Below are 27,760 nucleotides of genomic sequence, written 5' to 3'. Positions count from 1 at the left end.
TTTTAAATATTATAAGTTAAGGTAACAATATAACCAAATTCCATGCAGATAATTTTATAAGATTTCTTTATTTACGTCCTCACATCTTTAGAAACAGGTACTTTTCACGGGTAACTAAAAACAGTTGCCGGTAGCTATAACGTTTTTATACGGACGTTAATTTTGTATGCTGTTACGAACAACATCAGACTTTATCATTTTACTATCAATCATCTAATCTCCTTGATCTGTCACGTATGTTAGAAATTCTCATTAAAACAAATCTGATCGAAAGAAGTCGTTCTAACATAAACCCGCCTAAGGAGTACACTGTGAGCATAGTGCAAAAATATTAATAAACATCTGTAGAGTTTTTCTATTTCATGATTTACTTCTTTAGTTTTTCACTCAGTTGGTCTTTTGTTCTATCCACAAATTGGCCACATTATTTATTTTTTATCTTAGCTTCAAAAGATGGAGCCATAAAAGTTTGGAATATGTACATGAAGAGTTTCCCGTATGTGGGGTGCTTCAGTGGCCACGTGAAAAAAATTGTCAGTCTTTTTATGCACCCAACAGAAAATATTCTCATATCGGCATCTAAAGACTCCACTGTTCGTTTCTGGAGGATGGAGACATTTCAGGAAACGTATCGCTACGATGTTTTGGAAGTAATGTTTCATGCATTTTTAGCTGATTCAAAAACTCTTTGTTACACGTCTAGAAATTCAATCCACGTTTTAGATTTACATTCGTTTCATTTTCTTTTTGCGCTGGTGGGATCTAGGATAGTAAAGATATATCTCAGCCAATTAGAAGGGAGAGCTTCACGTATTATGGTTTTGGCGGAAGATGAAGGTATTCGCTTAATTTCTCCAGTCCATGGTCTTATTGTTACGATGATGTTTCCTGTTGTTACACACAAGCCTATTGCTTACGCACATGATCTCTCAGAGGAGAAAGTATACGTTTTGTTAGAAGACGGGGGAGTCATGGTCAAATGTACTAAGACAAACCCTTGCAGGTAGGTTGGTTAGAAGTTTCGCATAGCAAATTGCACATAACAAACTCAATGTTCTGATTGATTTATTATAAAACTGGTTTTAGAGCAATCCAGTTGTGGGCACCCGCCTGTGTCGATGACAAACTTTGCTGTCTGCAAGTAGTTTGTTGGAAAACAACGGATAAGACAGTTTCTTTGTTGTTTGGTTCCCATGCAGATGGCAGGATATCCCTCCTGAGGGGACAAGGTAAACTTTCACTTCCTACAATTCAGCATGTTAAATATTAATGATATCGCACTTGTTGGATCATTGGTTGGGTTGAAAAAAGTTGCGCTAAGGAATTTTTTTATGACTTGTTTTTTTTTACGATTTTACATATTTATCATCACCTCGAGGTTATTATGCGGTTTATTCATTTGCACCCTAACACTGTAAATTAATACCGTGCTTAATCTCAAAGATTTGGGTGCTTCAAGGGAAGAAATGCTAGCAATGTACCGAAAAAACTGCTAAATAAAATCTCCGTCAAATTCTATTTTTAATTTCGCCAATTCCGAAAAAAATTCTTTTAAACAAATGTTTTCCAGCCAAAAGTTCTTTCCTTTAGATAAAAAAACGCTAATGTAACGTTTAGAGGATAAGAGTTCTAACCTCCTGTGTGTTAAACATACTCTTCCAATGTCTGGTATAATTTAATCAGTCGATTCATCTTTTGACAACATCAAAAAATTAGTTTTATTGTGAGACCAAATGTGAGTATAAGCTAAATTGGAGCTTCCTAATCTGCTTGCATTTTTAGGTTACCAGATGATGCCAACAGCTCCTAACCGAGGCTTAATAAGAAAAATTGAACCCAGCCCACCAAGTACGCAAAATTTATTCAATTTTCTGACAATGTGTACTGAGAATATAATCACCTTCTGGAGAATTGTCCGCCACCATGATAATTACATATCTCTTGCTATGGTAGATACCATTAATTTGGGACAAAAGCCAGACCAGATTGCAATTGTCTATGATATTCTCGCTGTTGCTTATAAAAAAAGAATAAAATATTTTAAAGTAGCTGCGAGAAAACAGCAACAGGGATTTTTCATCTCAGTTATCACGCATATCAAAGATGAAAGTCATACCGCAAATATAACACAGGTAAAGAATGATAATTTTATTATAAATTTTACTAGGTTTTTGATTGGTAATTTTATATTGAAGAGATGCTTTAACTTAGACCGTAACCACATGTTGTTGATAGAGATCGAAATTTGTAGCGGATAGATTGTCTGTTCACACGAAACTGATCCTATCCAATATGTGAATAGTTCTGTTTAAGTGCAAAAAGTGAAGTGATTTTGCTTCGATACAGCAATGGCATATCGTGCGAATGGCAACATAATGGAGACATAAGAAGCTAAACAACGCTCAATCATTTTCTAAATTATTGCATTTAATCAAAAATAACTCAATTTATTAACTCCTTATAATCGGAATATAAAACTTACAAAAGACTACACTAAGGGCGGTGAGTGGGTCTGCAAAACTAACTAACGATGTGTAATATTTTCCCTCCTATCCCGCCTCTTATTTCCTTGATGACGTGACAAAACAAAGTGTACATTGACTTTATCTTAACATACCTGGTTATAAGCCTTTAATAAATTCATATATTCACTCAATGTACTAAATGACTAACATTTCACTGTCCATTCTTCTAGTTTGCTTGTACATATCATATTCTGAAATAATTTCTCTCTCCGGAAAGATATCTATTGTGTCAACATGGTCTTAAAATACGCAATCGATATTGGCGGAATGGCTCAAATTTAAAAAAAGCAAACATCTAATAATTAAGACATTTAAACACTATGACTCAGCGCTTTTTTACCATATATGGTAACTGTGTCACCATCGAACTGTGTTCTTGATGCGAATTTAGCTTCAGAGCTATAATTTCGTTGTGTAATAATTATAAAGTAGCACAATACGATCTTCACAGTTTTTACGTTCTCATACCTTATCCCTATTTGGTCGGTATGAGCTTTTTTGACATTTGTAAGTATGAACAGAGGGGCATAAAGGAAATAGTAATTCATCACCCTGATTCATGTCCCTGGAATTTAAATCAATCAGAATTTGCTTGAAGTATTTCAGGCAGTTTAGTGTCAAGAAATAACCCGTATGGAAGCAAACGGTAAAAATATGCACGCTTTCCTTTTTTAGTTATGTGGAAACGACAATTTGCGCATTATTGCTTCAGCATCTAAAGACAGTCGAATTAAAATATGGGACGTTAATTGCAGCCTACTTCGTGAGTTAGTATTTGATAATACATTATCTGAAGTAGGTTTCGCAAATAATCGTGGTGACTTATTGGTCGGTTTTCAAAACAACCTTTATTACGTTCCAGCAACGGAATACCTACCAAGACATTATCTTGAACGTCTATTAGATAACACAATTGCTGAAGATAGTGTGGAATTTTGCATTCCATTTGATCCACTTTTGAAATTTTGGTATGATAGCCAGCGTGTGGAGACAATATCAGTTTTAAATACCAACTCGGTAAAGTGGTCCAGTAAGAGAATTGTAAGTATGCTTTACTTGAAGAAATTACGAAGAGTAAAGAACTTAGTAATTTAGCTCAACCACCTTTCGTCCCAGGACTTTTTGCACCGTCTTTCAAAACAAAAAGATCCTGGAAACGATTATGCTTTTTGCTATAATTTAAACCTTAAGAGTACAACTTCGATCTCAGGGCATCTAGCGATTTTTGATATGCGTTTCATCCTCATATTAAAAAATACCACAGGCTCTGCGTGGTCGAAGTTGGAGGAAAATTAGTGCATTTGAAAATGTTTTTATTAAAATCTCTTGCAGGATCTTCCGAGAAAATTGACTTTGGATAACGAGAACTCAATAGATTCGTCTCTTTGCTCAATGACTCATTCTGTGCGATCAAGTAGTCAAGAAAAATATGACTTATCGAAATTTGGAAGATCAAGATCAATTAGCAGGCTGAAGAAATTGTATGAAAAAAGAAAAGTTGCAAAGCTATTTTTAGCTAGCCAGAACCAAAAGAAAATTGAAGAAAAGCTACCACCAATGCAGATGAAAGAAGAAGAAAACATTCAAAAAGTGAGATACAAATTGTAATGTGTATATGTTTATATAGTTTGTATTAGAATTCCTTACAGAAGTTTTTTACCGCCATAATCACTTAAATTCTATGATTACACGTATTTTTTAAAACAACATATGGCTTTACATATGGCCTTGAGTTGCTTTAGAAAATTTTCCTAATATGCAACAGTTGCTTGTGAAGAATTTCGTAACAGTTTTACAAAAAACCCAAAATAAGAAAGGGAGCTGTTCCAAAAAAATAATAATTGAGAACGCAATAAAATATCTATCTTAAGAAAGAACTTGTTGCTCAACGAGAAATAAAATTGTCTTAACGAGAGTTTAAAAGTCTTTAAAGTCACTTGGACAAATCAAACAATTATCACATCTAGCTGGTTAAATTAGCATTTTCAAATTTCCCGAAATTCTGTAAAATTTTAGCACAGTTGCAGGTTAGTTGTTTTGAAAATACGTATTCGATTTTTACGTTTAACTCTGGTTTTCTTGTATGAGTACACTATCTGAGCTAAATGCCATAACTAAGTTTTAACAAACGCGTAAGGTACCACTCATGCCTATACCTTTAGAGTATATCTCGTTAGCATTTCTTACATTTAGATAACGTGGGCTGAAGATCTTGAAATCTCCTTAAAGGAAATGGCAGGTAAAAAGTACTGGCCCTGTGCTCCGGACGGTTTCATACCAAATTCAGTCATTCGCAACACTGTTGCACCGGAACCAGCACCAAATGTAGTGGAGCCATGGAAGCCAAGAAAGTTTGTAAAAGAAGAGAAGGGTTTTGAATATGTTCTTGAGGATTGTAAGTGTGTGGAATGGTTTTATAATTCAGATAAAAGAAAATTCTGACTGCATCCAGTGAACTGCAAACCTTATTATTTTTTTTTGAATCTTTGATATTTTTGTCAAATGGGTATGTATCTAATAGTAATGAAAACTGATCAATCATCAATGTTCGTTTTTAAACTATAGCTACCTGTAGGATCTCATACAGACGACTGTATTTAGTTATTATATTTGTTGCAGATTTCGAAGATTGCCAACGTAAATGGGAATCAGACGAGGAAGAAGACTCCCTTAATTACGAGGACCTGCCAGATTTTAATTTTGATGACATGAAAATAAAAAAAACAAAGGAAGCTGAAGAATCACTGCATAAAAGAAAGAATGCTGCCGAAAAGTATAGCTTTTTTTTAAGATCAATTCAAAAAAACCTTTAACATCACAAACCATAAAGTATTAAAATTGGTTGATGTATTGAAAGGAGAACTGAACCAAATTTGCCAAAAAAGCGGGAAACTTCTTTTTAATCAAGTATATATGGTACGCGTGTGTTTTGAATGATGACAACTTTTAAAATACCGGGGAAAAAATGCTAATAACATATTTCTCTAATTTTACAACGCTAGGTATCGGCTTTTTTATTCATTTTTTTTTTCAGAGTAACCGAAACGAACATTGCACATAAAACATCCGAGCAGGAGAAACTGCAAAAAATTCGCAAAGATTTTATAAAACGTCCTCCAAAAAAAATTCTTACATTCAAAGAAAACATCAAAGAGGAAGAAGAGGAAGTAGAAGAAACAGATGAAAGGAAAAGAAAAACAAAAGCAAACATTCCACCACCCTACGATCAGTACTATGATTACGAATGGTTTCCAAAGAGCGTCGGCTTTAACACCAGCACAATAGTTCATGCACTTTTATCCCAAATGAATCCTGATGAACCAATGATTTTTAAAGATATTCTGGCATGTTTTGTCGACATTCATCGGTCAGTATTTTGTGCTCAACAAATTATTTTCATCGGCAGTTTACACAATCTCATACACAACTACTACAACTAGACTAATTGCTGGGATGGCGTGAACTATGAAACTTATATTAACGTTTGTATTTTGCAAAAGATATTTCCTTTCTTTCTTCACTACAACTACTATGTCTCAATAAACCTGTTAAAATCTCATATCACTTTGCTTTAGAGTCTGCGGAATTTATGGTAGTTGTTTTGACAAGATCGTAGAAGCTCTTTTTCCTTTAATCGATCATTCTTCCGCGCAAATACGTCATTTCACTGTTAAAGTGTTATGTGCGTTGGGCGTTAATAGAAAGAAAGTGGTTCTTAAATTGGTATCAAAGTTGGATGATCCTGTGTCAGTCGTACGGGAGGAGGTGAAGATAGCAATAGATAAAATGGCCGGTTCGTATATTATGTAACATAGGTCTAAAATATCATATTTTCGCACCAGGTCTTAAGGCGTACAACGTGTCTTATTGGTCTCTAAAGATTTAGCTACTTCTCCACTATTTTTTGGTAAAGTACACGGTTTAAGGAGGGGACGAATTTGCCTTATTTATTACAAAATTTATTGAAAAATAGGAGGCTCATATCAGCAAAATAGAACGCTCCGTACTAGAAGAATAGCGGCTCATACCAGCCAAATAGGGGTCTTATACCAGCAAAATAGGCGCTCATACTTTTTTCTTGTCTGCTAGGACGTATGTTATTCCTGAATCTGGTCATATTTCTTTTAAATTATCAACCAATTTGCTAATTTCTACTTCTAATTTCTAACCTCCTCAGGATGCTAAGTCTTAACGGTGTGTACTAACCTTTTTTCTAGGTATCACTAATGCAGACACATTAGTTTCTTCCCTGAGACAATATGGAGCTTTAATAGAAGAGCAGAGATCGGATGACCGAGAAGTGTTGGAACAATTTCGAGAAACCATCACAGCACGAAAGGATTCTTTACGAGAAAGGTTGACCGCATTTTATGCAAATTACGCCGAGCGAGATGCAAGAATTACGCGTAAGTTATCTCCTGTCATAGTTTTTGAAGATTCTAATGCATTTCTTTTTTCATCAAACTAAATGCACTTTACATTAACACGATTGACATAACTTGCATAGGTCCTATTTATTCGCCGATTTATGGGCCGATGAATGATTTCGTTGATTTATAAAACATTATCCTTTTAATAATAGCCGTATTTCGTCTGTCTGTCTGTTCGCAAAAGACGCGTGTCCTGTTACGGAAACACGAAATGCGATATATAAAGGACGGGCGACCTCGTGGATTTTTCCATGGGGTACAGCTAGTTTCTATAATAATAGACGTCGTCTGTCTGTCCCTGCGCAGACCCCCCGCTGAGTTAGAAAATGATGTTACGGAAACACGAATATCAAATGCGATATATTTTTACCCACTTTGTTGCGACGGGTAAATATAATGGACAGGCGAGCCAGTGGATTTTTCCACGGGCAACGACTAGTCTACATTATAATACCCGTATACGCCTGTCTGTCTGTCACACAAAATGGTTACCGCAGTAGTGAGACATACGAAATGCGGTTAATAAAGGACGGGTGAAGCCGTGAATTTATCCACGGGTTACCAACTAGTCTCTTTAATAATAGTCGTATTCCGTCTGTCTGTTCGTGCGTCTGTTTGACTTTTTGTTCCGGAAACACGAAATTCAATATATGAATGACGGGCGACCCCATGGATTTTTTAACGGGTTAACGACTAGACTATAATATAACACCCGTATGCGTCTGTCTGTCTGTTACGCAAAATGGTAACCGCAGTTACGAGACACACGAAATGCGGTTATTTTCTAATTCACGTATTCAAACGAAAATAACTTTATTTGTTTGCGTTTATTTCAAGTAATAGAAAGTATAGAAGGAGAAAGTGTTGTACAAAATGACAATGATAATATACTATCAAATTACGTTTACATAATTATAGGGTGGGTGGGAGGGTCATAAGATTTCTATCGACGTGTGACTTGAAAACTTGATTGAACGATTTTAATTTACTAACCACGTGATAATTTGTTATGCAAATTATTAAGTGCATAATTCACATAATCGTAAATAAATTCATTTAATAAAGGACAGGCGAAGCCGTGGATTTATCTGCGGGCTACCAACTAGTCTATAATACAATATCCGTATACGTCCGTCTGTCACGCAAAATGGTAACCGCAGTAGTGAGACACACGAAATGCAGTTAATAAAGGACAGGCGAAGACGTGGATTTATCCACGGGTTACCGACTAGAATATACATAAACCTCTCTCTTTAATGAGGTACAGTGTGGCACTAAATATGGCAGTTAATGTATCGTTTTAGAACATTTTAATTGTAATGTCATGTCCTTACCTGGAGCTGATCTTAAACTTATGCGCGACAATATATAAATGCACAAATGTAATTAATTTCTTCAGTAGATTAAGGGTAAAATTTCATGTTCCATGTTAAATGTTCCATGTTAAATGTTTCAAAAACTGAGTTTTTGAAACATTTAACATGGAACGTATTATTTGTTGACCCAAATGATCCTTCGGCCCACATTTTTTGTAGGTCATGGCTACTTCTTTTCAATAGCCATATATATACTGAGACTATAGTTTTTCTGAAAAATTATTTTTTATTGGCAGTATAAATACATCATCAGTCGATGGACTTTTTGTCCCCTTTTCACATCTCAATCCGTGTAACGAATCGATGTATAAATTGGACAATTTATGTCAACAGAATTAAAATTATAAACAACAGATGGCGTTTTTTCAGGCTGTAAAATAACGTTTTCAAAAGTTTCAGTGACTAAGTAAGAATATAAATTCTGAAAAACTGAGACCGAGATGTTCTATAACGCGGATGTTCTAGATGATTCATTCATGAAAAAGGTAACAGATGCTTGCCAACATTTTTGTTGTATTCTCTTTTGCCAACATGTTGCCAGCTACTAATTTGAGATAGCATGTTAGCCAACAAACGTTGGCGACCTATGTTAGCCCAAATGTTTTTCCGATTTGCGACCGCGTTTAGGTGTCGGTTGCGGACGCCCCACGAGGTTTTTGAGGTTTATCCTCCAAAATGTTTACCAACCGTGCAACGTTAAGGAGGGATTCTTATATATTATTGACATTGCGTTCATTGTTCTCTCCAACAAACATTCATGGAAGAAAGCTCTTTTTCTTTTTTTTGTCGTAATGTTAATAAAACGATATAAAGACCTCCATGATGGATGTAAAACCGGGCAACATGTTGCACAACCTTTCGATCAATAAATCAGGCAAACATGTTTGTATGGTTTGCTTTGCCATATTTTTTTCAAACAAAAAGCGGCCAACATTTTAACATGTTCATTCAAATGCTATTTAAAGCTTTCCTCCCACTTAAAAAAAGTTCATCTTATTCTGTTTATACTATGTTGAGAATTTGTATTTATTAAGTAAAATTCGAAATAATAAAGCTAACATAAAGCCACATTTTCTTATGTTTACAGCATGCTTCCTTCTCGAAAGTCGCCATTTTGTGATAAATTCTTTTCGGATTAAATCCAGTTTGACGTCATCTCCTGGATGGCAAAAAAATAAAAGGCTTCCTGAGCATGTTGCCGCAAAACGATAACTCAGAGAAAAAGAAGAAGAGTAAATTATTGCAACTAGATTAATTTTGTTAATAATTATAAAATGTGTTTTTGTGCTATGCCTTTTTGCAATAAGAATAATAGAAGTAGCGCTGGAAATCATTACTTCGCCAGCCTTTTAACAGGCAAGAAACAACGAGCTGCGTGTACTCATTAACAGAGTCGATACGCTTTCAAAGTCGAGTTTTAATCACTAGAATGTTTTAATCAACATTGACAAAAAAGGCTTTGGCAATTCTAAATCTCAGTATACTGGTCTTTGCATTAGGCCCTGGGATTGAGGTTGCCTGAATTGTTATTATAATAAGCCCAGGGTTGTGTTTTAGCTTGCACACTTCCTTTCTATTTTTACTTCCGCATGGTCGTGATTATTAACGCTGCCAATACTCTAGCCATAAAATGAAGTTTTCGGATTCACTGCCAGGTTTTGTAGACTTTCTACTGGCCGAAACTTCAAAACTAAGAAAGCCCACAACTTTTTCACGGGAACCCAGTTTTAAAAAGGGAAGTAAAAAACAAGTGTTTACTTATCTTCAGTATATACCTGTTACAAACTAATCTTCAGTACCCGTTACGAATGTTGAAAAACAAAACAACAACCACTTTGTATATATAAAAAGCTGGGCCACGGCAGAGTCAGCGAAATTATCATCCGGGAGTTGACGTCACAAGCCCTCTCGCGAAGGCATTTATTTACAATCAGGACACAAGATGGCGACTAGCACGAAGCTTCTTCTTCAGCTAATATTTTACAACTTTAACGACGAATATCTTGTGAACAAATCAAAATAAGTGCAAAAGAATTTTTTTTTTCGTTATTAGTACAATATTTTGAGTTGATTTTCGATTACTTTTTTTAAAGTGGGAGGTAAGCTTTAACTGTCTTTCGAGTGGATGTCAGAGTGTGAAGCAGCAGCCTGTTTGACAATCGTTCTCTTGATTGATAGATTATTTTTCTTTAGATTGGCTAAATGAAATGAATAGACCAAACCCAGCGAAAAAAGTACGAAAGCGATTTTCAAAGAGTTCGGCCGAAGCAGTAAGTCCTCTGTTTCTACATTTTATGGTGACTTAATTAAAAAAATAAAAACTAAAACGTCCGTTGGTGTTTTCAACTGATGTAAAACAAATGAATGTATGTTCATAACAATGATCTCAACGATATATAGATGCAGCTATTTGTTTTAAGAAAAGAGCAATGTGATGTATCTACCAAAAATAAAGTTTCTTTCTCTTTGTTAATTTTAAATTTTCAGCTAGCCAGCTAGCTAAAAGAATAATGATAGATAGATATAGCCTAAAGCAATTAATAGCACTCTGCGATACAAGTTGCCTCGCTAGTCTCTAAACCTTCGTGGTATGAAACTCCGCAATATACCCTCTCAAAAGGGAATCACTGTTGTGTATAAAGCCAGTTATTCATTGTTATTCATTATTTTAGTCCTTTAATATTCACGAAAATCAAAAGGCTAAAAGAAAAACACAACCCGGTGGTAAAAGTTCGCATGAAGAGGAAATAAAGCTATCAGTTTATGGTGGAAGCTCATCTTTGGTGAATATAGAGAGCTCACAAAACCAACAGAAGGATGATATCGCAGATGAAATTAATTATAACGATACAACGCAAGTAAACGCTTTCGCATTGGAAACAGGTGATATTGTAGACGTAAGTTCTCCTACTCAACATAGTGATGGTGGAAGTGACAGCCTAACAAAAGAAAGAAAACGCGATGCAATTTACACCAATGAAAACATTGAACACGTAATGCCTTCCAATGACAACGAAAATGAAAGAATGAAATTTCAGTTGTATAGCAAAGCCACAATACCACCTGCTGGTACAAATGCAGCGTTTAAAATACCTACTACAACAAACAAAGTGGACCCTTCTTCAACCAACACAGCTGAGGTTGATTTACAATTTGCTGCAAAAATGTATGGTAGCACAAAGTATTATAATGAACATCCTGACAAGGCAATGAGAACGAGGTTATCGGAGGATATATCTTCGATATCCCATCAAACGTCGTTGACGAGCGGGCAAAACTATGGAGAAAAAGAGCTCCGTGATGAAAAGAGTTTGCCATGTGACTGGAGAACATATCTCAATATGATTCTTCACAGATACAAATCAAGTACAGAGGTTAATATTTCAAGTTTTAAATTTATTTTATTACACAAAAATTGTTAAAACCTAACGACGGCTATAAATCCACATAAGAATGTTTCTTAGCATAACTAGAATTTCAATGCTATGGTTTACATCTTTCCTGTTAAGAGTAAAGATTCCAACCACTTTTGTTATTGCAACCTTTTCTTTTGTTGTGCTTGTGCGTCCAACAAATATTTTCTTTTTTTTAGGAAAAGTTTGAAGATGTTATGGAAAGGGTAGCTCCACTTTTATTTGAAAATTATTTACACGATAGATCAGGTAGAGTGATAAATAGCTATTGAGTATATCCATCTTTATGATAAACACTCTTCTTTATTTTTCGTGAAGGCAGTAGTTATTGAGACAAATTCAAGAAACAAATTTAACGGAAAAATGTATCTGCGCATGCTAAGTTTTGTTTGTCTTGACTACCTAATGTTTTTTCGTTTGATCCTTACTTGATATCTAATATGGACAGAACAACTCTTATTCAAAGGATGCCATACCACATGTAACGTATTTTTTCAGAATATAATTTTTTAGATAGGATTTAAATGAAGGGACATAGATCGTCCAACATTTCCTGGGATTAATTTCTGTTTTCCAAGCTACATGGCAAAATATGCTGTTAATATTACCAAAATTTTACTATCTGGTGTGTTGTATATTTTTTGTAGATCCTTTTATTCTAAAATTTATTAATCCGAACATACGTCAAACACGGGTGAAGAAAAATAGCAAGTTAGACATACAAAGCGAAGTAGATGTAATTGAACCTGCGGTTGCTATTCAAACGCAAAATATCAAGTTAAGACTGAAAGCAATCACAGAAATGAAAAATAGTACAGGTAAAAAACGTTCATTGCTTTTGGTCTGGCGGAATACATTTGTACCCACAAGTACACCTTTGCAAAGATATTGTCACTTTTGTCAGATTCATCATGATGAAAATAAATACTCTTTTGAAACCACATCTTTGTTTTTACGAGAAAGTAAACGAGCGCCCTGTCACTGCTTTAAAACTGGGAGATATTGAAATGAAGTAAAACTTGACATAGACTCAAAAGATGAAGCGCATACCTCTTTCGAAACATATTTTCCTAAATTCAATTTCCACGAGTTTATTTTATTCTTGTTTAGTGAGCAATAACACATCAAAGGAAGTTACAATACAGACCACAGAATACATCGCAAAGACGAAATGTACGGCTACCGAAGGTACAGACACGCATACAGTGGAAAAGGTTGTCTTAGCAACGGCATTGGGCGCACTTAGATCGAAGCGTAGAAATTCGAAAGCCTTCTCAGCATCGGGGATTGTCACAAATGAAGGGCTGAACGATATCAACTTGCTAATGAAAGTACTTCAAGACAAAGAGCAGTTGGATGACGTCACGAACGTAGAAATTTTACAGCTTGTAAACACATTGAGAGAGGAGTTGATGTTGAATGAGATTGAACAGGTTTTTGTATTGTTGTGTTATTAAAAAATGAAACTCGAACGCGTTAAATCAAGGACTTAAGATCTGCATATAAGTAGGTCTAAGCTCCTATCTCGGTAACCGGCAAGTCAAGCGATATTGGATTCGCTTTCCATTCTCTATGCACATATCTGTATCTTATTTATCAAAGAAACCAACTCTTACCGTAGCAGTACTTTAAACTTGGATTCTATCATTCGAAACATTCCATAAAATTTGTTTTTGCAACTGCCACCATTCTTTCACTCTGTTCATTTTAACAACATCCATATTTCCACTGATCTGTCGCATCTTTAATTTAGGTTCATGCTCCCCGTGATATAAGAATGAACTTAATACCCAGTCCTATGCGAAGAGACATGGTTCCAGGTGTAGCTGGAGAAAGAATAGTCAGCAAACTAAGAGTGTTGCCAAAGATAGATACAGTAAAAAAATCACAAGTAAATCGTATGAAAGCTATCCCCGAAAGACATGGGAACGCAACAGGTACTTATAAATTTTATTTTGTAATAATGGAATCAAAAAAGATCCGGAATAATCAAACCTGTATATAGTTGCACCTCATGTTGAATCGAAAAGAATCATCTACGTGAGGACTTAACTGCGTGCGTAAAATTTTAACCTCGGAATTTAAAACAATTCCTTTTTAAAGTCCTAAGTGTTTATACCTCGACCTAAGAGTTTCATTTAACGGCAGCCGACGATTGTTGCTTTGAGCAAGTCGCCAACGATGTGAATAAACACATTTTGATTTCCAAACTACGTCGTAATCGTACAAACAGCTTCACAAAACTTTAATATCTGATTACTGTTTTCATACTTGTTCTTAAGGGCGTTAATTTTACAGCGCAAATAAGAGAGTAATGCCCTACGAGTGCGAGCCCAGGGACTTCCTTATAAGGACTGGCTTAATAAAGCAGCATTTAATTAAGGCCGCTGGTGAATAAAAATTCGTAAGCATTTTAATAAATTAGTAGCCCTAAGATACAATCTCGTAAACAGTACAGCATCAATATTGTTAATATATAACGTCCCGATCAGTAAAATTAATTGTGTCGTTACGTTTTCTATCAGAGACGCCGCCTGGTATAACTCTCTTAGATATGCCGTTCAATACCTATTACAAGTGTATGATTTCTCAGTGATGATAAGTTAAAATAAAATTACATGTAATGACTTGCAAAGCAAAAACCTTTCAAAAAATTTGCAATTTTAATACACACATTATAGCTCGCAGATTGCGCTTGTTAAGCACGTGGATCGTCTGTGCATAGACTTCCGTCAACATTTAGTGTGTATAAACGCGTTGCATTAATGTGTCTCGATTTCATTTAATATGGATACTTCTTTGAAGTTAACAAGAATGAATCATGCTTTCCTGATTGATGCTTTTGCGCGCCACCATTAAATTACCAGCCCTTCCACACCCTTCAATACGACTGACAAATCAGAAAATAATGACACGACGGAGAATGATGTAATTAATTGATGTGTTAAGTAGCCTAATTACATATTTTTAATTGGTTGAGCGGTAGAACCTCCATGCTTGGGGCTACGTGCAAATTATGTCACGTGAAAAGCCACGCAGAGACGTAATTGTCCTTAAACGCCTAGACACAGAAATCAATGCTATTGTTTTATCTACAACATTTTTTGTTTTGGAACCCGATTTCAGCCCCCCTGCTGCCTCAACGCTGGTAAATTTCGTGTTCCTGTTTGTCGTAAGAGTTTATATGACCACCAACTAATTAAAAATATCCAGATATATTTTTTAAAGAATATTTGTTCCTCAAATCTACTGGTATTTCTGATTAGGCCCTGTGTCCTAGTATACAGAGTAGTTTGATTTCATCATAGTACAACTTTAGCCAATTCACAATGAACAATTCATCTTACCTTATCCTGCAATTTTAAATTTACTTCCGCCACTTTCTTGCCTATATTTTTGTTTGAATTGGATTAGAGCAGATTAGACATACGAAAATTATGCAACCGGTTAAACATCAAGCCGAATTTTCACTTAAAAAAATAATACGCGTATCGTACTGAAATCATTTGATCTCATAGGACAAGCTTGATCTTTTGATCGATATGTGTCAATACGTGTAAAATCATAATATGTCATGTTACAATATATCATCATATGTTACGTTACGGTTCGATACGTTGTATTACAAAGTGGAAATCTGGCTTAACACTGCACAAGGGTTTGCATCGTATCGTACGGAAAAAACCTGTTTAAACACTGGACCGGAATATCCATATCTTTGCGTAGGAGAGTTTTGCAGAATACTGTTTGTGTGCTATAAAATTTAGGTGAATGTTCATGATAAATTAAAGTGAATGTGCATCAATTTAGTTGTGGGTTAATTATGCTACGTCGCCTTCAGTAAAGTCTGTGTGTAATGCTTACAAGCAGGATGTTTTTTCGTCTTATTTGTTAAGCGGCAAGGTCACAATGTTAACTACGTAAATATGGCAGATAAGCACCAATACATTAAAAGAAGATCAGCAAACTCATTGCATTGTGGTTATAACTTAGAGGTCAAACAACTTGGAAACGGGTGGTAATAACTGACGTCATCTCCCTCGTGGGTAACTAGGGACCCCCTGGGACCAAACTTAGGTCAATTTCTCAAATATGCCTTAACCCGCCCCGTTCAAAAAAGAATTTAAACATCAATATCCATTCAATCGTTAGTCAAAAGGACATAATCCTATACATTATTTTGATCGGTATTCAAACTCTATACAATAGAGGTGACGGGTATAAAAGTTTCAAAAAATTGCTTCTGTAATTTGGTGGAACTTTGCTGACATCAACAAACCTTTTTAAACTGTAGTATCCCCTTAATCGCTATTCAAAACCACGCGATCCTATACATTATTTTGTTCAATATTCAAACTCTACACAAAATTGTGAAAACATTTCTTTGTGTATCACCGGGGTCATTGGTGACGTCATAAAAATTCAAAAAAGATAGACCTGTTAAAAAAGATAGACCTGCTAAGTGTATTTTTCCATGGATTTTATCAAGCATAATCGTTTGTATCAAATTAAAATCACCTCTGAAGGTTTTTAAGCATTCTTTTTTTTTTCATTTCCCACTTCTCCATACTAGTGATCGCTTGCAACATTATATTCTGCTTTTATAGTTTTCAAACAAAATGGACACACCAAATACGGCTTAATTCAATTCCATTGGACCACATACACTCCCCGTTATGACATGGATACAAACGAATATTGCAGATCTGCTCATCAAAACAAACCCGTTAATAAACCAGCTAAAGTTGCAGTAAAGAAGCAGGAAAAGAATCAGGTGACTCCACGTTTACCTTTCATTTGGAAGCGGAGGTTGAACAACACACCTATCAGTTGTCGTCCAAGTGGAATGCTCAATAATCATACTGTCCTACCTGCAATTGAAGCAGTTGGTAAGGATACGAAAATGTCGATAAGTCTACACACACTATTACCTTTGTAGAGAGAACTATCATCCTATAAAACAACCTTATTTTCTATTTATTCCTGATGTTATTATTTATATTTACCAAATAACGCTCTGCAAAATAGGTTTTCTACTCACATACTTTATCGCACAAAACCAGATTTTATTTTTACGGACTCCAACATGTATGATTTTTTTTTTAAGGTAAGTTATTCAGTGAGTGTCTTTTTTCAAGTTAAAATAAGCGTCTCCACCTAGAAATCAGGACTTCTACAATTGAACTTAGGGAACACACCATATAGCTGACACCTTATACTCATGAAAACGGCCGAATCAATCTTAAACTCTAATAAAAAGGTACTTGTTATAGCTGACCATATTTTGGGAACCGCGTGAAAATTTAATTTGAAAATAATCTATAGCAGAGACACCAAAGGAAATTAATAATGCGAAAAACAAGACACACAGAGGTCCTATATAAGCAACTTCAACTATAATTATAGGAACGAATAAACTAGCGAGCGAACCGCTGGGGATCCTTACGAGTGACAAATGACAACATGAACTGGGTATTCATTTCTTTAAAAACGTGGGGAACACATTTTTAGTGCGATGTTAATGTTGTTGTTATTGTCTGTTCAACGTAAACACAAACCGGAAATCCGATACCCCTTAACCTGTATACCTTGGATGCAATCAAATTCATAAAATATGCTGACACACGTGAAGTGGGACAAAATGATATTTCTAAGCAGTAAAAACACTATACAAAAACATATTTGTTATCACCGGATTTCCTTATCCGCTTAAGTGATTTGCTACTATAACATTTACAAACCTTAATTGAGTTCAAATGTGTTCAAATGTATTTGTTTGTTTCATAATTTAAAGAGTTACACCAAAGAGATAATTGGCAAACTTGCTTTCGGAAATTCATTTTGCGGGTTTGGTTAAGCCGGTCAAATTTTGTTGCATTTCAATTAATGAAATCATTCTAAAGTGATTTATCAATACTTGTCAGATCATTCTTTGAAGTTATTAACGGTCTTGGCTAGTATTGCTCGTTTCTATTGCTTGGAAGTTCTCTAATTATTTCTGGGTATTGTCCAAATAGGGAGAGAGAACAAACCCCTAGTGTATAATGGGCAGTCCCTAACATGTCTGTAGCAAAAAGTCGCTAACTGAGAAAATGTTCAGTGGTTTCTAAGTTGTTCCATATTCTTTGAAGCCCAGGAAAGATTTTTTTACATAACATGACTGCTTGGGAATGGAGTGCCCATATAGATGGTAGAATAGTGTAGCAATATGTCGACTGATTTCCCATCTTGTTGCATTACAACGCTAAATTAAAATTATCATGCAAAATTTAAAATATACTTTCATAAGTTAATATTCAATTTATAAATTTTTACCTATCAAATAAAATCTTAACGTTTCCTTCAAGTCACGTGGCTCATCCTCTTTCTAAATATCATTAAGATGAACCTAGTCGCGGAATGTTTAATGCAATGATATTACGGGATATGTTATTCAGTTCGAAGTTTTAACAGCTAGTGTAAACAGTGACTTAATTTTGCCTAAATACTTAATGTATTAAACAAACTCGTTATGGGAGCTTTTTTCTTTGTGTGTGATAGGCCTACCCATATTTCAATTCTGGTACTCTCTCTAGTGAAATAATTGAATTGAAAATCACAACAATATTTTTTTACTAGATGTTACTGATGATGGTTTTCAGGAAATACAGATTTATCAAACTGTCATGCGCTGTCTGAAATTAAAAAAGAATATTATCATTGAAAAACATTTTATAATAAGAAGATGTCATAGCATATTTTATTTCTAAAGATAATAAATTATAATTTTCAGAAAGCGCGCAAAAGGAAATTAAAAAAAAATCTTTAGATAGAGCTAACACATAACTTATACACGTTATTTTTTTAAAGGATACCTTTGAATCTGCACATGCCCACCAGTGAAGATTAGTGTTAATTTATATTTTTTATTTTCTTTTAAACGTTAAGTTGTTTGGACTTACCTGAAAAAAAAAGCAATGGAAATATTAGTTTCTGTGGGGCGTGCGATTCGAGTTGGCTGATTACGTCTTGTAAATTGATGGGGTACAGAGGTTTGCCAGTGCGGAACTTAAGATCTCTGTTTACCGCAATTGGCAAGAAAATGTTTTAGAGAAAGCGTTGGTAGTGAGGATAGGAATTGCACCCTGCTTTTAAAACAACAGTCTTGATCCAGGATGACTTTAACTTAATTGGGTGTTGGTGTACCTTATCGTCCTTAAGATTCCGGTCCTTTTTAGATCGTTCTTTATTATTAGCGATTTTAGGATACTTTCAGCCCAAGAAAATCTTAATCCACAATTTTTAAAATTCAAACAATATACATGACTCACTCGAGAAAGGCATTTACGAACAGGAATTTCTGTGCTATGTTACCTATCGCAACAAAGTGATGAAAACAAATTAATTTTTTCGGATGTTTTTGCAGTGTGTATATTACCCTCATAAAAAACTTAATTTGTTTGTTTGTCGCCGTTAATAGTTGCTAATTAGCAGTCGTTATAATTCTTATATGTTTTTATATTTGTTGTTATTGTTGTTGTTATTGTTATTATTGTTGTTGTTGTTGTTGTAGTTGTTGTTGGTGGTGATGTTGTTTTTGTTTTTGTTATTGTTGTTGTTGTTGTTGGTGGTGGTGGTGGTGGTGATAATGTTGTTGTTAGTGATGTTGTTATTATAAACGTGACTTTTAATAAACAGTCACCCTGTGTCCTGTTTTCTCGGATTCGAGCCCATAGTCAAAATTGTACATTCAATCGATACATTCCTAAAAAAATGTGATTTTGCTTCTTTCCATAAGCGTTAACGATTTAATAACATCATTTTGTGCTAAGTCAAATTGAATCTTAGGTTGATTACGGTAAAGATATTTTACCTACACAGAGTCGGGTACGCTTATAACGGTTGTACTAATTAATTTTAGCATGCATACAGTGCAATATTAATGACGTAAGATGTATTTATAGTTCACTTTTTCCATGTTTTACGAGATTGTCAATGTCTTCTTTAGTTTGTTAGCGCTAATAAAGAAATGCATTCATAAAGGTATAAATAGCAAAAATAATTACTTGAAACGTATACGGCGCTTAATTAATTGTCATGTAATATATCACAGATAATCAACCGTTTAAAAAAAGCTATTTTTTATAAGAAGCCGTTTTATTATGTGTCGTCAGTTCGTAATTAGGTGTCATTTCACTCGTGTATTTTTTAATAGGGGATTATTTTATATTTCCGTGATATTAACCTAATTTTTTCTTTCTGCATAATATCGGATTATATAACGCCTTCGCACGCCTTCACAACCTACAGCATTTGACCACGTATCTGCATTCTCTTTGTTGACAATAGATCCTTTTGTACATTTGTGTATTTATTCCTTAGGTATGCTACAGCTTTTTTTAAAATAGAATATAAAAAACAAATTCTTAAAAATCATAACCAACTTCGTTATGAAAACGGGGCCGGTATTAACAGTGCAGATGATACAGCGAAGGATGCATCATCAGCACTCTCCCAGCATTGAATTAAGTAGAAAAATTAATAAAAACACCAATGCTTATGCCAACTGCGACTTACCAAAACCTTAAAAAATTCTGTTTTCGAAAATCAAGGAATAATACATTATAGCCTCCCCTGGATATAGCTAATAAAAAACCAAGGATAGCTTACAAATAATGACACGATCAAAACAAAATGTTCACTACATTACAATTTTATAGATCCAAGCATCCCCCCTTTCGCGCAAACTTCGATGTTGCGTTTTAAAGTCTACCTTCTTCATTAAACCTTAGGCGTTTGTTAAATTCGTGGACTTTTTAAGGGGGTTTAATGTTAAAAATTTTATTTTTAGGTGTATCATTTATATTGATAGATGATAAATTTCATAATGCGTGAACAAAGAAATAAAACCAATAATTAAAATCGTACATAAACTGATAACTTTTGAACAATAGAGTTTTTTAGTTTATTGCTTTTGTTTAACTTAAACGAGGTATTTGTTTTTGTTTTTTTTACTTATTGAAGACTCTTCGCATAAACAGACACCAGTCTAAGGAAATAGCAATGACTTCGCGATTCTCTTGCTCGTGCGTGCAAGAATTTATTTTAATAATAGGTTTTTATGCCTTGTGTATGCTTGCGGTTTAAATGAAACGTTAAATATGTTGAACGGAACGTGGCATTGTCCAGAAAATTGGTTGAAATTAAAAAAAATTAAGAAGAAAAACGCAAATTGGGATAGCCAATTATCTTTTTTGCTAATGGCAAACGTGCCCAAAGTAGTATGATGAAATATACGACATTCAACGAATTGGAAGTGTGCAGCAATTTTGTAAGACTTTCAAAATCCGTATTTTAAATTCTTAGCGCGATATTTTAACTTTTAAGAAAAAATAACTGTTCTTTCCAAAAATGGGTTTCCTAGCGCCTATAAAATAAAACAACATTGAAACACGTACTTAAGCGGTGAAAAAACGAGCCCGCCATAACTCCTGGGAAGTAGATTGTTATGAAAAATGCACCCTTGTTCTAGAGAAGATTGAATCTGGCTACCCAATGGTACCAAACACGAACTATCTAGATCTTATCTTAACCACTTGGCACCTCATATTTTGGAAAGCTAATTCACTGTTTCCTTTATGTAACCAATATATATATTCTGTCTTTTTTGCATAACTTACAATAAACTAAATGCCGTTCTCTGTTCTTTTTTGATAAATATGTTCTGTTTATACGCCACGTTTTGTTTACCGCTAACACGCTGCCATTTTTCAAAATTTGTGCCTTAATTACCTGCCTCATTGTGGTCACACCCGTTTAAATTATAAAGCTATTTTACAATTTATATCATGCGTTCGGCCAATTATCACTGGTAAAAACTGGTAAGCCACGAAATTTTGCGACCTTAACCAAACACTGACATCTCGCTTAGCAGTAGAACTGAATTATCTTCAACTCTTGATTACGCAGCTCGGTTTTAAAATAGCTAAAGTTCAAGTACGAAAAAGTGTCAGCCATCCTTGGTGAACTCATAAAGAATAGAAACAAATAAGACAAGCACATATACAGCTGAAATAGAATATTTTGTTGTTGCAGTCGAAGTATATACATATATGGCATCCTATCATATTTACAATATAAAACTTTAAAAATCTGTACACAATATGTATCGTAGAAGTTGTTCATATGTCGATTTTCTGAGCGTCAACCAGTTGAACGTCACAGAATTCCTACAAAACGTAGTAGGTGGCGTCCAACATCATTTAATAGAAACGACGTCTAATTTGATTTAGCAGTCATTTCTTTACTTTCCATGAATTAGCCGCTTAAGCTTTCTGGTTTGTGGTAAAGCACACCAAGTTTCAGTGTAACTGACCAACCGTGACAAAACTAGCCTGATGTATTTATTTTATGTCTTTTTGTAGTTGTCGTCAATAAGGTCAACATTAAGTTTTTGTGGCTGATCCCTTTGTATCAGCTTGCCCTCTTCGGTAATACTATTGACTAAATTTTTTTCTCTCGGCTCGTCGTTTTGTTGGTTGCGGAACTTCCGCCTTCTTTTTTTACTTCTGCAGAAATGCTGTTTCACTTCTTGGCGACACGTTTGACATTTTACCTTGCAACACCAAATGAACGAACAGTTGCAATTACTTTCAACCCAAACCTTGAGGAAAAAGAAAAAGAGAATTATCTAAACGTTGTTAATTATGTTAAATACCTTATCGAACATCTACACGCCGACCTTTTTGTAAAGGATTGCAAAAAAGCATAACCAATCGAGGAAAAATACCTTATTTGGTTATCTTACCTTCTTAGTGTGAAATCCCATTCCACAGCACATAATCTCGCATCCATCCGTCCCTGGTGATGTTTTATTGCACCTTCTTCCCGCAACTCCAAGAGTACCTTCTTTCAAATCTTTAACACAATAATCAGGCGATAATTCAAGGAAAACTAAATTCCGCTTTCTTATTTTCTCGGCAGAAATTTTCGGCACTAAGCTGTTCTGGGTTTGGTCCAACACCGCAGCAACAGCACTCTCATAAGCGTTATGCAGATGATCTCCGACGCGGTAAAACTCTGATAAGGTGTAGCGACATGTCTTGACATTGCATGAACCAGAAACGCCATGACACGTGCATTCCAATTTGACGTTTTCCTTTACAGCCTAAGAAGAAAATCATCGTTGTTTTAAAAGCTGCAAAAATAGGACGATAAATGATAGAAAGACTGGACACTTCCATAACAACTTCTGTGTCTCGGGTACGCCTTTTTAAGTTAGTTTTGAAATATTTAATTATTGTTATCGCCGCATTGTCTATGTGTGGTTTTAACTGTATAATTTGTTAGGTATTTAAAACTTGTTTACACTTTTCTCTTTTCTTAAAAACAAAATCAGAAAATTAAACTTAATGTGAGGTCTATTAAATGTCACAGAAACTGCGTAAGCATTGCTAATTCAACTTAGGGGTAGAGAGTCTTTTAACTATAATCACTTACCAGTCTTCCAGCTAGATTGTTTTGTTTGTTCATGAGTACCCTTGCATCATTTCCAATTTCACGTGCATCAAGAAATTTCTGCGTAAATGTCATGCCAAACTTGACATTATCGTTGCAGCTGTTCCATTGAAAATCTTTCCCTTTCCGTCCAGCATTTTTGTAGTCGCAAGTGCAGGCTCGATGGTATTTGTCAGAATTGCATGCTTGAGTGACCTTAACTACAACTCCAGCTGATGTTATGGCTTGGAAAAATGCAGCTTCCCTATTGGCTATAAAAAAGCGAGAACATTTATAAAAGTTTTGTATGGAAACATATAATTTTATATTTAAAGAAAAGTGACCTTTATTAATATCTGTAGCAGCCTACGAAGTAGCATCGTACCTTGACTGGTCAATAAACCGAGCAGTCCTTTCTGTCTTGGATCAACATGAGAACAATTCCATTTTGAAGTAGAGAACTGATGTTGACATTCTGATAAACCAAGATGGGCACCATTTGCCACAACTCTCATTAGTGATGGATACTTTCTGCATAATACTTTCTGTTCTTTCACTAAACCTGCTATATTGTTGCAACTGCCCATCGACCCAATGGATATCACTTGTGAACTTAAACTTTGAAGCCTAAAAGAAAGACGTGTGACCATACAGTTTTACGTAGTCCAGTTTAACTAAAGTGAATGGTGAACACACAGTCCACAGAATTTTAAGTTGAGTTTGACATCTTAAAAGGCAGCATAGGAAATTATGAGAAAATAAAAAATAAAAATATGCAATGCCAAAGACTCATAAAGCAACACAAGTAAATGTTAATGCAAACAAAACCAATTCTTTTTAATTTCTTTTACAGCTTTAATCAAATGAGACCCACTGGTGGTTAACGCTTTTCTGGCATTTTTGCAAAAAAATTATTGCCATTGTACCAGTGGTAAAATAAAGATTTTCCCTTGACGCGAACGGCGTGGCATATCGTTCATAGTTTTTTTTAATTTGTGCAATTAAACGAGGAAAACATGGTTGATAAAAAAGTCGTAGAAATTTAGGTTATTCCTTAAACTATTTTGTGGGCTGTGCGTATCACACAAGATTAAATTTTGTCGTTCTGCTTTTGTTATGCATTTTTTTCAATCCTATTAAAAGGTTAACATTAAGTTTAATATCGAAATCGCTGTTCCAACCACAAACAGTTTACTTGTATTATTTTTATACCTTGGTAATGAGTAAACATTTAGCGGCTTGTGTTTGCTTCGTAATTCCTCAGGATATGTTTAAATGTGTTACATTTATCTGAAATGACGCCGTTGTTAAAATAAAATAGTTCCTAACGTTCCCTGCATGCCATTGGCAAGATAACATCGACTTTGGTTTTTTTGTTTCGAATGATACATCCGTCTTTTACGTCATAAAACTAATCAGGGACTAAATTGTTTTAAAAAAAGGCACCGCGGTCAGAAGATATAATTGCTGGTCCAACCCTTATGTATATACGGTTTAAAAAATAACAATTAAGAAGGAAATAAAGAAATAATTAGTGTTATAATTAAATCAATTAAAATGAAATGCCAAAGTGTTTCATATTTCTTTAGATTTTTCATCTTAGAGTTACATTTTGCCTATTTCATTTCTGTATGATAGCAAATGGGCGCGTGTTGGTTTAACAGGGTTAACTATATGCAGAGATTGTTGACCGCGGAGTGACAATTTTAAGTATAGAATGTTTTACGACCGGTTTCCTGACAATTTCCTTTTCATCAGTATGAATGAAATTATACAAAAGCTTTTTTTGGAATTGTTTTTTTTTTCAATGTAGGAATTTTGCGAAGATTCGGAAGTAAAGACCTCCTTTAGCTATTTTTTTTAACAGACGTTTTTTATTTAAGAAAACTAACAAAGAAAATGAAATACCGATTGAAGAAGACCGTGTTACAAGAATGCAGAATTCAAATAGGTCAATTTTTTACATCTTTTTTAATTTGGCTTCTCGCCAAAAATCACATTACGTTGTAGCAATATTAATATTTTGGAATGCTAAGATTTTAAGAACCTTGGCAGTTTTCAAAAATCACCTAGGGACAATTTTTAGGGCAATTATATTTCCGGCTGATCTAGATGCATTGAGACAACCCGAGTTTTTGTCACGTTTTTGTGTTTTACCGTTTTACGCGTTTTGTTTACAGGCACAAAGTAGAACTACCAGTTTTTGTCATTTCTTACATTTGGTTAACTACACATCATTAAACGTTCCATTTTCCTTTTTTAAAAGCCATCAAGAATCAACAAAATGTTTTGGTCATGAATTTTTTTAATGTATATAGCTAATTAAGTTTTCTGACGAGGTTGACTATTTTCTTTTTTACTGAACTCATAAAACAGACCGTCAAAGATAATTACAAGTAAATGATGCGTATACAAAGAGTTTTACAAATTTGTTTTAATGAAAGACATAAGTTTGACATAAAAAAAGTTTTTTTTTTTTCGGCTCGCTTAATTAGTAAATGACTTTTCATATTCTCAAAAAAACAGCTGAGTAAACAAGAAAGTTACTGTATTGTTCTGTTATGGAATTTATTTCGTGAGACTGTAAATTTCAAACTTTTCCGATTGATGTCAAATCATGATTTTTCTTTATTTAGGAAGGGATATATTACTGCTTTTTATGTGCTTTTTTGTGGTATTTGCATTTTTCATTGTACTCTAATTTTTGAGAGATCTTCAACAAGACCCATCGCTCTCATAAAAATATTTCCGGGCAACCTATCGGATAAAAAAAAGAAACTCGCATTAAGTCTTTTGAAATTCGCTTGATATGGCAAGGAGAGTTCACAAGATACAAATAAGACATCTATTTTAGCACTTAGCATATTCCTACTATAAAAACTGTTTTCTTTTTCTAACGTACGAATCGCTTTGCGCCCTTTGTTTATGTACATCAACACAAGCAAACAATCACTCTAATGGAATGTAAATAAAAATATCGGATGGATAAACCGACAAATTGAAACAAATTTTCCCACAATGTTTATTTCCATCTATTCACTAAATTTTATAATAACATGTAAAGAACAAAGAAACGCTGATATTAATTCTAGTATGTGAAACCATAAAACGTCTTGCTGTGAAGTTTATGATATCATGCTTTGAGCTGCACAAGACTGATTAAACGTCTGTACTGCATAGTCACAGCAGGTGACTTTTCAATGTATTTTGTAGTAAACCGCCTTCCCTAGCATGAAGTAAGGCTAAGACCGCCTTTTTTTCTGCTTTTACTTAATACGGAATCAAATTTATATCAAAATATGACATTGATATTCAAAATATGTATATCCTACATGACGACTATTGTTATGTCTCAACTAAAGCACAACAAAGTTTTTCAGGAAAGTAAAATTATATGAACATTTATTCTAGAAGCACTGCGATAACTCTAAACTTCCGAAAAATATTTTTTTATAAAAAAGTGTATTATAATGTCATAGAAGAGCAAAAAATAAACAAACAAATAAAATTGTTAAAAATGGACCTACCACCAACTCGTCGTCACTTGATGAATAAGCGTTAAGAAGACGATAAGAGAATGTCCACTGCCAAATGCTTTCATCTTTGTTGAAATTAATTATAATAAATTGATTTCCTCTTGTTAGTATTTTTGTCTACAACATACAAGACGAAAAGTTTAACATTGATAAAAATTGTGTCACAATGTATCGTATATGTAACACATTTTTGACATGTCATTGACTGTTAGAAAAACAGAAAACATACATGCATAATAACAAAAAATTTCAAGTTATTTAAAAATCTCGGAAGTTTCCTTATATAAAAAAATTTTTTCTCAAGGAAGCACTCCCAATGAAACTATTTCAGGCACGCTAAATAACAACCAACACTACATGCTAGTATGCGATTTTTTCCGACAAAAGCACGCACATCTAAATACATATCGCAACCCAGTCAGTTCAAAACACTGTCGTTATCTCGATATTCAATATACGACTTCATGTTCCCTTTCCATCATTACAACTAGCAGCTTTACATCTGGACGAAAAAAATACCGAATAGAAAAATTCTTCATCATGTTGACAATCCCTAAGGAATCATTACATCATGACACATATTTACCCCGGATCGTTTTATCTCACCGATGACAAATGATCCCAACTCTCTCCAAGGGGTGCATATTCAGATGGTACGAATTCCTACTAATTATATTGTACAATACACCCGAGAAAACATCAAACGTATTCCGCGCGATGTCTTCGATGAAAGAAATTTCAGTGATATTAAACATTTAGAAATGTGGCCATGCTTATAAAGACTTGATTGATTTGTCTTTTACAGTTTATTACTAAACTCATTAAAAGCCAATTATATCGGTTATCCCGAGGCAAACATAACTTCTCATTTAAGACAATGACGGCAGCTCTGTCTATTTTCTAGCCATCAATAAAAGATTTGATAACCGTGTTTTTATAGGTTTTACGTTGAACAGTTTCGTTACCAAACCCTTTTTTCAGCACTTTTATCACCTACTTAAATTA

The 27,760-nt window shown here is 34.4% G+C and overlaps 5 protein-coding genes across 6 annotated transcripts in view; 3 read left to right on the top strand and 2 right to left on the bottom strand.

The window, feature by feature from the left end:
• LOC130654258 (syntaxin-7-like) overlaps nucleotides 1-4,997 on the bottom strand; it is a 34,378-nt gene extending 29,381 nt beyond the window's left edge. The window contains exon 1 of one of the 2 annotated variants that reach the window (XM_057456808.1): nucleotides 4,990-4,997. The gene's annotated coding sequence lies outside the window, so the exon portion shown is untranslated. The remainder of the gene's footprint in view (nucleotides 1-4,989) is intronic. The other variant, XM_057456807.1, reaches the window with a different exon arrangement.
• Nucleotides 1,776-5,338, top strand: LOC130653814 (WD repeat-containing protein 87-like). The gene is made up of 5 exons (XM_057456321.1): nucleotides 1,776-2,132; nucleotides 3,201-3,566; nucleotides 3,858-4,115; nucleotides 4,719-4,920; nucleotides 5,145-5,338. Exons 1-5 carry the CDS (start codon nucleotides 1,791-1,793, stop codon nucleotides 5,336-5,338), a joined length of 1,362 nt encoding a protein of 453 aa, XP_057312304.1. The 5' UTR covers nucleotides 1,776-1,790.
• A 100-nt stretch (nucleotides 5,339-5,438) lies between these two features.
• On the top strand, nucleotides 5,439-11,768 carry LOC130653813 (uncharacterized). The gene is made up of 6 exons (XM_057456320.1): nucleotides 5,439-5,447; nucleotides 5,528-5,892; nucleotides 6,101-6,318; nucleotides 6,743-6,931; nucleotides 10,525-10,601; nucleotides 11,004-11,768. Exons 1-6 carry the CDS (start codon nucleotides 5,439-5,441, stop codon nucleotides 11,751-11,753), a joined length of 1,608 nt encoding a protein of 535 aa, XP_057312303.1. The 3' UTR covers nucleotides 11,754-11,768.
• A 16-nt stretch (nucleotides 11,769-11,784) lies between these two features.
• On the top strand, nucleotides 11,785-16,724 carry LOC130653811 (uncharacterized). The gene is made up of 6 exons (XM_057456319.1): nucleotides 11,785-11,841; nucleotides 11,924-11,993; nucleotides 12,392-12,562; nucleotides 12,855-13,177; nucleotides 13,498-13,681; nucleotides 16,352-16,724. The coding sequence occupies exons 1-6, from the start codon at nucleotides 11,785-11,787 to the stop codon at nucleotides 16,681-16,683; spliced, it is 1,137 nt and encodes a 378-aa protein (XP_057312302.1). The 3' UTR covers nucleotides 16,684-16,724.
• A 5,062-nt stretch (nucleotides 16,725-21,786) lies between these two features.
• Nucleotides 21,787-27,178, bottom strand: LOC130655226 (protein Wnt-2b-A-like). Its single transcript, XM_057457958.1, has 5 exons — nucleotides 26,747-27,178; nucleotides 23,605-23,846; nucleotides 23,223-23,491; nucleotides 22,531-22,890; nucleotides 21,787-22,386 (listed from the first exon to the last, which is right to left on the bottom strand). The coding sequence occupies exons 1-5, from the start codon at nucleotides 26,818-26,820 to the stop codon at nucleotides 22,132-22,134; spliced, it is 1,200 nt and encodes a 399-aa protein (XP_057313941.1). The 5' UTR covers nucleotides 26,821-27,178; the 3' UTR covers nucleotides 21,787-22,131.
• Nucleotides 27,179-27,760: the final 582 nt, after the last annotated feature.

This window comes from Hydractinia symbiolongicarpus, chromosome 8 (assembly GCF_029227915.1).
Source record: "Hydractinia symbiolongicarpus strain clone_291-10 chromosome 8, HSymV2.1, whole genome shotgun sequence".
Taxonomy (NCBI): domain Eukaryota; kingdom Metazoa; phylum Cnidaria; class Hydrozoa; order Anthoathecata; family Hydractiniidae; genus Hydractinia; species Hydractinia symbiolongicarpus.
The sequence above is the reverse complement of the archived record's forward strand: the minus strand, read 5'-3'. Positions and strand labels throughout refer to the sequence as shown.